The sequence below is a fragment of the Vicia villosa genome, unplaced genomic scaffold (genome assembly GCF_029867415.1).
Source record: "Vicia villosa cultivar HV-30 ecotype Madison, WI unplaced genomic scaffold, Vvil1.0 ctg.001121F_1_1, whole genome shotgun sequence".
Lineage (NCBI taxonomy): Eukaryota > Viridiplantae > Streptophyta > Magnoliopsida > Fabales > Fabaceae > Vicia > Vicia villosa.
Genome location: NW_026705488.1, coordinates 338,675 through 348,308, shown reverse-complemented (window position 1 = coordinate 348,308; position 9,634 = coordinate 338,675). Strand labels below are relative to the sequence as shown.

The following is a 9,634-nucleotide window of genomic DNA, read 5'->3' as shown; positions in this document are numbered from 1 at the left end:
TAATATTTTCTTTTTGCAATTTTTAATTTCTTATCAATTTATAATTTTTATTTGAATTATATCAATTTTTTATGCATGTACCTTTAATCCAGGACATCAAATTTCCATTTTGTTATTTCAAAATATTTATAAAAATTTATATTTTAAAATCTAAAAAGATAAATAAATATTTAAATGAATTTTAATTTAAAGTAATCAATGTTTAACTTTTAGTTATTGTTAATGCAGCATAAGATAAGTAGTGTTTCTATATATGGCCTAATATTTTATTTTTCTAGTCCACTACAACTTTCCCCCCTTCCCATTTGGCTCTATAAATAACCACATTAGCTACTTCTCTTGTTCCATACTCTCCAATTCTCACTACATTCATTCTAAGAATATGATGAGTCTCACAAATTGTCTTGTTGTTTTTATAGTTGTTTGTGTGTTATGTCACAATGGAGTTGAAGCGTTTCATCGCATATACCCTGATCTTCAATCAGTTTCACCTCATTCTGTGAATAAACTTCATAGAACTGGATTCCATTTTCAACCTAATAGAAACTGGATTAACGGTAATTAACTTTTTTTTATTTTCTTACTCATTACTCATAGTAATTTAACTATGCATTTTGAGTGCAATTTTATTTTAGCTTCACATATACCTACAATTTTTTTTATCAAAACCGTTTCAATTTTTAAAGGTAGTACCTAAATAAGTTAGTCATAGTTCAACCGGACCCTAATTTTTATGTCTTATCTTAATTCACTTAATTTTTCCTAATCAACCATTAAAATGAGGTGATAATATAATATATATTGACTAACATATCTTTCTTGCTTATAATAAATTAAATATTAACAAATCATAAACTTTTACTAAAAGTACATTAAATTAAACTTTAAACAATATTGTTGATAGTTAGGCATGAAGGCAAGTTTATATAGTAACGCGTGTCATAATAACAAAATATATTATGATCATGGAAAATACATATTATGAGTTCAATTATATGAGACAAGCTATCTTTTGTTTTAGTGCTTGGTAGATTTGAATATCTATCATGTTTTACATGGAATAATATTTCATCTGAACTTTTATGAAATTATGATCATGGAGTTATATGCCAAAAATGTAAATAGAGTTTATTATTCAAAAAAATAAAAGGAAAAAGGTAGCTTTGTGATTAACATATTTGACATTACACTAAGTAGTGCATGATAACTTTTTCCAATTTTTGGGTAAAATATGAAATGAAGTGGTGAGTAATTATGAACTCAACACAAAGTGTTATTTGAAAATAGAATGTTTAGAAATAAGAGTGGCCATTTTCATATTAAGTAACTGTCACTTCTTGTTTTTAGTCCCTGGCATGTACTTACACATGGAGATGCAGGGCTAATTTTATATTAATATGGAAAGTATCATAGTATGCTTTATATTTCAATTGGGCCAAAATTGTTTCACAAATATGTGTTCATTGTTTTGACAATTAATCGTACATCTAGATTACTATTAACAAATAGATTCTGTTGTATAACCCTACCATATTTATTTCTATACATGCATTAAAGAGTCAATATTCTAGACACAATTATACATATTATTAAAATTTGATCGTTTTAAATTAATTATTAATATGTTGATTCAAATAGAATTTTTTTTGAGTATCTTTATCTTCCATCATATTTTAGGCAGTTTCTTTTATTCGTATTTTAAATTTTTTTATAATATTAAATATTTTTATTAAAAAAAATATTTTTTTTTAAATATTTCAAAAAAATATTAGTTTAATTAGTTCTTTTAAAATGTAATTTTAAGGCACAGAAAATGTTATTTTAAGGCACAGAAAATGTTATTTTATATATTACATCTTTTTACTATAACTTTATTTGAATATTAAAATATAAAAAAATACTTATTTTAAAATAGTTTTTCTTAAAAATCATTTTTATTTTTTTTAAAAAAAATTATGATTTTAACTATATTTTCAATTCAATTAGTTATATTTATATATTAAAATATAAAAATTAGCCTTTTAAATTTAGAAAAAAATTAAGAAAAGTTTTAATATTTCAAAAAAAATTATAAATATCATTTTTTTTAAATACAACAAAAAGATATATTTTTTAAAACTAAAACAAACGGCTCATTATTATTTCTCTCATTATATGTCTACGACATTAAAATTATTTTAATTATACAAACAGGAAAAAAAATCACTTTTTTTACAGGTAAAATTTCAAAATTGTACGTATTTACAATGAAACTTTTTATTAACCAGTGATTTTTAATCAAACATAAATATTGGCAATAAATCTACAGTAAATACAGTTCTAAAAGAGTTTAGCTTATGGTTTAAAAAACCTTTTGCAAAAACCCATTTTACAAAATAAAAATGTTGAAAAACAAAAATAAAAAATAATAGTAATAATTACTCTTTATTTTTATTTTCAGTTAATACTTGCTAGCTTTCCAAATGAAATTCATGGCTAATCCTACACATTTTGCTTAATATTCATCTGTTAACAATTCATAATCATATCATATATCATTCTCCTTCATGATGAACTTAAAAATATATGGTGCTAACTTTTTCTGTTTTCTGATTCCTCAATTTGTCCAATGATCTATGGTGTAATATTCATATGCATGGATTATGGAACAATTTCAAACATCAACCTTCAGATCCAAATGGTCAGTGAGTTCTTCCCACTGTATACTTTTTATATTTGCCATATACAAAAGTTCACTAATATATATTTTTCAATTTTCATATACAAAACAGGACCCATGTACTACAAAGGAATCTACCATCTATTTTACCAGTACAATCCCAAAGGAGCTGTTTGGGGTAACATTGTATGGGGCCATTCAGTATCAAAGGATCTCATCAACTGGAAAGAGCTTCAACCCGCTCTATTCCCGTCCAAACCCTTCGACAAATACGGATGCTGGTCCGGTTCGGCCACAATCCTCCCTGGCAAAGGACCTGTCATCCTCTACACCGGAGTCGTTGACAAGCGAAGCAACGAGGTCCAATGCATTGCTATACCGGCAAACACGTCTGATCCGCTTCTCACAAAATGGGATAAGCCTGATCGCTTGAACCCGATTGTGACTGCGGATCACGGTATGAACGGATCGGTGTTTCGAGACCCGACAACTGCATGGTTGGGCAAGGATGGACAGTGGAGGATACTTATTGGTGGCAAGAGGGAAGATACAGGAGTAGCATATTTATATAGGAGTAAAAACTTCTTGAAATGGATTCGTGCCAAGCACCCGATCCATTCGGCTAAGAGAACAGGAATGTGGGAGTGTCCGGATTTTTATCCGGTTTCTTTGGAAGGGAAAAACGGGTTAGACTCGTCGATGATGGATAATAGTGTTAAGCATGTGCTAAAGAACAGCCTGGACATAACAAGGTACGAATACTATACGATTGGAACGTATATCCCAAATCAGGACAGGTATATACCAGATAAAACTTCAGAAGATGGTTGGGGTGGCCTTAGATATGATTACGGAAACTTCTATGCTTCCAAATCATTCTTCGATCCAAGCAAGAATCGAAGGATCATATGGGGATGGGCTAATGAATCCGATACCAAAGAAGATGATGTTAAGAAAGGATGGGCAGGAATTCAGGTAGCTCGCGTGCTGAATTAAATTAATGTTTGGTGTTTAGAAATCATTGTAGTTTAGAAATTTATTTTCATATGGATGATAAACTTTTCAGGCAATTCCAAGAACAGTGTGGCTTGATTCTAGTAGGAGACAGTTAAGACAATGGCCAGTTGAAGAACTAAATAGGCTAAGAGGGAAAGAAGTTGAGATGAAAAGCCAAAAGCTAAAGAAGGGAGCTTATGTTGAAGTAAAAGGGATTACTGCTTCTCAGGTCAGGTTCTTAGTTAAATCGGTAATTAACTTAATTAAGTAGTATATTAATATTAATGTTTTTACTAATTATATACTCTACAAATGCTTCAGGCTGATGTGGAAGTTACATTCTCATTCTCAAGTTTGGACAAGGCTGAGGCATTTGATCCTAAGTGGGAGAATGCAGAGGATCTATGTGCGCAAAAGGGTTCAAAAGTTCGAGGCGGGGTTGGGCCGTTTGGACTTTTGACATTGGCTTCGAAAAAACTTGAAGAGTATACTCCTGTGTTTTTCAGAGTATTCAAAGCTTCGAATAAACACAAGATTCTCATGTGCTCTGATGCAAAAAGGTTTGTTGTTTGACTTCTACATTCTTTCGATTAACTTAAATGTTTTCTAACTAGTGTGTACTTCTATACAGCTCCTCGTTGAACCGGGAATTGTACAAGCCGTCATTTGCAGGCTTTGTGAATGTGGATTTGGGAAATAATAAGAAACTTTCTCTCAGGAGTTTGGTATGTCGATAACACACTCGTCTATAAGACCTAGCTACAATTCGAAATAATACTTAATGTTTGAATCTGATGCAGATTGATCACTCTGTGGTCGAGAGTTTTGGAGTTGGAGGGAAAACAAACATTTTGTCTAGGGTTTATCCAACGCTAGCATTGAAAGAAAAAGCTCATTTGTTTGTGTTCAATAACGGTACTGAGCAGATCACTGTGGAGAACCTAAAGGCATGGAGCATGAAGACCGCTAGTCGAAATTAAACTACCTATAAATCGATATTATTGAACAAATAAAGTATAAAATAGTATTTCCTCTCTTAGTATTGTACCAAAGGGGGTTTGTTTGACTTTTAGCCTTAAATAACTAGTGGTATCTCTATCTAAAATGTAGTCATGTGAAGTGAAAAAGTCGATATTATATGGTATTAATCGGGTGTGAATGATGTTCTAATAGACGATTTCATCTTATCTAATCACCATTCCAACTCATTTTGATTTTTAGACTCTTAACAAAACCTAGAATCAAGTGCTGCGCATGAGCATTTCCCAGCTAATTCATCATCTGCTGCTAATATCGTATTAAGAAATGAATCCTCAAAAACTCAAGACTGGATATAAAAGATATCAAAATGTCATACAAGTATAAAGTTGAATGGCACAAACAAAACTAAAATCATTCAAATGTTTGGTGCTAACCAACCATACTAAGCAAGTGATCAACTAGATTAATCAACTACCAACCACCAGCTCACCACACAAGAAGAACACCACCAGAGCCATATTCTACTTAATCTTCTTCTTTGGCTTCAACTGCAAGATGATATATGGTAAATAACAACGTTAGATTTCAATGATGCACAGTTTTAGACAACAACTACATTACATAAAAAAAATTAAAAAAACTATAGAGTGGAAATCAGCCACACCTGATTACTGTGACCACACTTCTTTTCCTGCAGTTCACAGCCCTTGGATGCAGTCGCGCATAGCATTAGCATCTAAACGGTAAAATCGTATGAAGAAAACAGGGGTTAAGGTAAACCAAAAACGGTAAGGTAAACCAAAAACGGTAAAATCGTATGAAGAAAACAGGGGTTAAGGTTGTAGAATAAAAAAAAACATATGACAGCTGTGGGATTTGAACCCACGCCCTTTCGGACCAGAGCCTAAATCTGGCGCCTTAGACCACTCGGCCAAACTGTCTTGTTGTTTGGTTTTATCAACTTTGTCTAATTGTATCAATTATTCTTAACCACACCAGTGAATGAATTCTTGGTTTGCTTGTTCTTGTGGACTTTCCTCCAATACGTTTGCAGAACAAGTTTTAAGATTGCTTGTTGTGAATGCTACAGAGATATGATTGTTGAATTTGAATCAGGACTTCTATAAAGTTTATTCAGGCGGTTCTCTTTCCTCGTGTTTCCTTTCTTCATTGCATCCACGGGTATCTTGATAGGTTGCAGTCAATTTTTATCATACATACTTTGAAAGTTTGTAATTTCTCAACTAATTAGTTTGCTAAAACGAGTTAAAAGTTTAAAATCCAACATTGATTTTGTGCCTCAGTCCTATCTTGATATGAATAATCTAGTCCTAACCGATGCTCTTGTTCGGCTCGCTTGTTCTCTTTATAAAAAATCCACCTCAGAGGAGGGTGAAAGAACATTAAGGATTAAGGATTGTATTAAAAGTATCACATTATATTCAATCAATATGGAACTAGGATCAAGAATTCTAGCACAACAGAATGTTACAAGCTTTTTAGCCATATTCCTTATTCATATATATTTTGTTCTAAAAGAAAAATTATTGCTAAATTTGAGGTGAAAATACAAGTCCTCCAAAGTCAGAATATGAAGAGAATTAGTCAAATGGATCGATTCTCAAGTCATGTTCACTTGCCATCTTCATCCCAGTGCAAAGACAGGTTGGACACATAACCTAAAACAAAACACATAAGACAATTAGTTAAAAACACTACTTATTGCAATCAACATTAATCTGTTCGTATACTAGCAAATGAATCAGATGAGACGTGCCGCCAGACTATGTACCTTTCCAGCACCGGAGCAATTTGGACATCTTTTGGTTGTAGGAACTTGCAAGGGTCTAACAGTAGCACCAGATGCTGAAATTGGATCAATTTTCAAGCATACACCAGTTGTGGAACACCGAGCACAAGCCAAGTAACCTTTCCATAGATAAAATTACAAATTTGTGTAAGACACAAATTTGATATAAGAACCATACATAACAATGACTTATCTATACGTCAGGTGTTTAACTCATTCTTACAAACCCGTGAGACGTATCATTTTTTATGAATTCTTTTTAGACCGATTATCTTTTATTTCTAGAATGCTGGAAACATACCGGTTCCTAGGCAATACTTGCACCTGGTTTTCTCTTGTTGCTCAACATTATTAGCCTCGATTAACATCAGTACTGAAATCACGCCAACTGCTCCACCCGAAAAGGATGCCACAATCGGGTCGACCTGACTGGATTCATGAACCAAACGAATCGTAATCAGGCATTGATTAAGTAAATATGTTATTCATCAATAAAACAAATTTTGTCTTTCTGACCGACGGCATAAGTCGCAAATTGATTATGCAAGCTAATCAAAGAATAACAATACCTTAGTTGCAAAGGCAAATGCAAGCTTCTTATGAAATCCTCATATGAGGTACCACCAATACCCAATTTCAGTTCCAGCTGCCATTAACATAAGGATAGCAAGAATTAAACTCAAATATCAATAGAGAATAAAAGGATCCATTAATAGACTCGCAAATAATTTAGGTTGATTGATTGGTATAGATCAAAGAAATGAAATTAATAAGGAAATAAAATTACCGTTGGTGCAATAAGCCCGCCGAATACAATTATTGCAGATATGAATGATGCACCTGTTAGATAAAGCTTCTTCAAAGTGTTGGGCGTCTACTTCAATCCGAAAAGCACACAAATTAGTCAAGATAAAAGAATGACTGGAACAGAAAAGATGTTCAACACAAGCTGTTTTACACTTTTATAAACTACTTCAATGTGAAAAACATTAGTTTCCTACTTTCATGTGACTAAGCTTCTTCACTACTTGTAGAAAATAGTATGATTTGTGCTACTTGTTTCTTTCCAATTCATAGAAGGATGGTTCAATCAACAACTCAACACCAATAGCCTAATAATCACAAAAAGGTTGTGAAACTCACCACATGAGGAAGAAAAGGAATTGATGAAGGAATTTCCGGCATCTCATTTGCATCCTCCTCTCCCTCTTCACTAAAAGCTCTTTGTATTCTTCTTAGGCGCTGCTGCACACGCAATCTCCTTACCTGCCATACTCATTTCTCATTAGCCATTATCAAAAGTGTGGCTATATGATACATATATATACCAGGTTTGGATCGCCTTATTTGAACTTATTCACCGATATGTTGTTTTCAGCTTATATTCATAACTGTTCGATAACTTATGAAAACATCTTATAATTTATATGAAAACAATTTAACTGTTTTATCTGTTAGCATTGAATTAGTTTATACATAAACCCTTATACCATAAACAGGTTGTTATCCAAACATCACCTAAATATGTGAAAAATGAAAGCCTTTAATGAACTATGGAAAGTATGAAATATGAACTAACCTCTTCCATGAGAAGAAAGATTTTGTTGCGCCTGCTCTTTATGTTATCTTGAATTTCCTGCACTTGCATCTGAACAAAATCCTGAACAGTCTCTGGTCCCTCAATAATGCAAAAGTTGCTGTTTCAAAAAATATATAATTTTTTATCAAACCAGTTACAAAGTTTCCATTTTGAATCAAATTAGAGACACCCAATTGGCAAAAACAATTAGAAATTAGAATACAAAACCAAACAAAAGAAAAATACAAACTTTGGTGTGATTTCACCGGAGCCAGCATCCTGTGGAGAAGAGCAAGCAATTATCCTTGACTTCAACTGCAAGAGGGTTCCTTTGGAAAAACCAAATTGGTTGGTGTTTCCATTAAGCCTTGTGGCACATAAAATGGAGTTTTTTGTATGTGAGGGGAAAGGTAGAATTGTGGAAGAAAGGGAAGTTGAGGAAGGAGAGAAAGTATTCATTGATTTGGGTTTGAGGTTGAGGTTATAGAAGAATCATTAGAATGAAAGTGGTTGTGAATTATGAATGGTGTGAACTGTGAAGTGGGAGAGTGATGGAAAACTCTAGCCAAGAACAATAGAACAGACAATAGTTGCTAAGGATGATACGTCACCACGAACAATGTATGCATCGGTTTTATTTTTTTTAAGGATAGTGTAGTCCAACAACAAATAATATGTCATGGCATCTTTCATATAAGGGAAAACAAGTTGTATTGAATATTGAATGTATTTTTAAGGAAATTGTAAAAGAATGTAATTTGAGAAAAATATATATATTTTTTATATGTGTGTTTAATCAAATCATTTCAAATATATTCGTGTGTATAGATTTTTTTTAAAATAACTTAAAATTTGACGTTGTGTGATTTTGAAAGTTAAACCGATAAAAAAAAACTCAAGAAACTTACGGTCTAATAAGTGTAAATCTTTTTTAAAAGCCCTGTTAGAGAATGAAATGATGATCAGAGAAATAAAATTGATCGTTGTGTTATGGTAGAGTTGAGTTTTTATGCGGTGGATGAGGCTAACTTACAAGATTAGCATTCCAACACTTAAATTAGTGATAAAAATGAATAGTGTAATTTTAAATGGAGAGTGAAAATCGTATTTGGAAATGGCACGCTAACTCTTTTTAAATATGAGAGTTTGTTAGAAATTGAAATATGAATATGATGTTTGAAGTGAGGATGGCTAGAGAATATATCTGACTGTGTATAATATGTTCTTGGATGGGGTAGCGTGAGAAGGCATAGCATTACATCTGTCCATTTTTGTCAAACTTTGTGTTCTCCGGGTATTGGGCTTTACGCTCTATTGGGCCTATGCAACTGACCAAGAATAGTTGCCCCTAAGTCTTTGTCTTATATCATGAAAGGCAAGGGTTTTTAGGTAATAGACCTTACGTGTTCATAAAGTCACCATGGAGAGAGGTCTAATGAGACGTCGTTGTTCTTGGGAAAAGGTAGTTTTAGGACAACATTCGTATGAGGCGCTTTAAGGAACAGAGGACGACTAACATTTGCTCTATATCCTAGCTAGTTGTCATCATGATTACACTGAGGGTATTAGAGTATAATTCTATCAATCATAGGAAAATCCCAACCGTTGA

General features: G+C 32.5%; 2 protein-coding genes and 1 non-coding gene across 4 annotated transcripts; 1 reads left to right on the top strand and 2 right to left on the bottom strand.

Moving 5' to 3' along the window:
* The first annotated feature begins 314 nt into the window (after positions 1-314).
* LOC131633374 (beta-fructofuranosidase, insoluble isoenzyme 1-like) lies at positions 315-4,847 on the top strand. 2 transcript variants are annotated; one of them, XM_058904085.1, is made up of 7 exons: positions 315-557; positions 2,672-2,680; positions 2,772-3,634; positions 3,726-3,884; positions 3,977-4,215; positions 4,287-4,380; positions 4,456-4,847. In XM_058904085.1, the coding sequence occupies exons 1-7, from the start codon at positions 383-385 to the stop codon at positions 4,633-4,635; spliced, it is 1,719 nt and encodes a 572-aa protein (XP_058760068.1). In that variant the 5' UTR covers positions 315-382; the 3' UTR covers positions 4,636-4,847. The 2 variants fall into 2 exon arrangements, with proteins under 2 accessions (XP_058760068.1, XP_058760067.1); XM_058904084.1 differs by lacking the exon at positions 315-557 and having other exon boundaries at positions 2,541-2,680.
* Positions 4,848-5,497: 650 nt separating this feature from the next.
* On the bottom strand, positions 5,498-5,577 carry TRNAL-UAG (transfer RNA leucine (anticodon UAG)). Its single transcript has one exon. It is a non-coding gene; the product is annotated as a tRNA-Leu (tRNA).
* A 476-nt stretch (positions 5,578-6,053) lies between these two features.
* Positions 6,054-8,715, bottom strand: LOC131633357 (protein ORANGE-LIKE, chloroplastic-like). The gene is made up of 8 exons (XM_058904066.1): positions 8,276-8,715; positions 8,026-8,143; positions 7,590-7,712; positions 7,234-7,320; positions 7,016-7,092; positions 6,748-6,875; positions 6,429-6,565; positions 6,054-6,315 (listed from the first exon to the last, which is right to left on the bottom strand). The coding sequence occupies exons 1-8, from the start codon at positions 8,482-8,484 to the stop codon at positions 6,238-6,240; spliced, it is 957 nt and encodes a 318-aa protein (XP_058760049.1). The 5' UTR covers positions 8,485-8,715; the 3' UTR covers positions 6,054-6,237.
* Between the last annotated feature and the right edge of the window lie 919 nt (positions 8,716-9,634).

What these genes read in the sequence shown, in the direction of transcription:
- LOC131633374 (XM_058904085.1), top strand. Translation starts at nt 383, where the DNA reads ATGATGAGTCTCACAAATTGTCTTGTTGTTTTTATAGTTGTTTGTGTG. An exon ending in AAGGATGGGCAGGAATTCAG is followed by an intron (nt 3,635 to 3,725) that starts GTAGCTCGCGTG and finishes TAAACTTTTCAG; the next exon opens with GCAATTCCAAGAACAGTGTG. An exon ending in ATGTGCTCTGATGCAAAAAG is followed by an intron (nt 4,216 to 4,286) that starts GTTTGTTGTTTG and finishes ACTTCTATACAG; the next exon opens with CTCCTCGTTGAACCGGGAAT.
- LOC131633357 (XM_058904066.1), bottom strand. Translation starts at nt 8,484, where the DNA reads ATGAATACTTTCTCTCCTTCCTCAACTTCCCTTTCTTCCACAATTCTA. An exon ending in TTCCTTTTCTTCCTCATGTG is followed by an intron (nt 7,321 to 7,589) that starts GTGAGTTTCACA and finishes GGATTGAAGTAG; the next exon opens with ACGCCCAACACTTTGAAGAA. An exon ending in GCGGGCTTATTGCACCAACG is followed by an intron (nt 7,093 to 7,233) that starts GTAATTTTATTT and finishes TGTTAATGGCAG; the next exon opens with CTGGAACTGAAATTGGGTAT.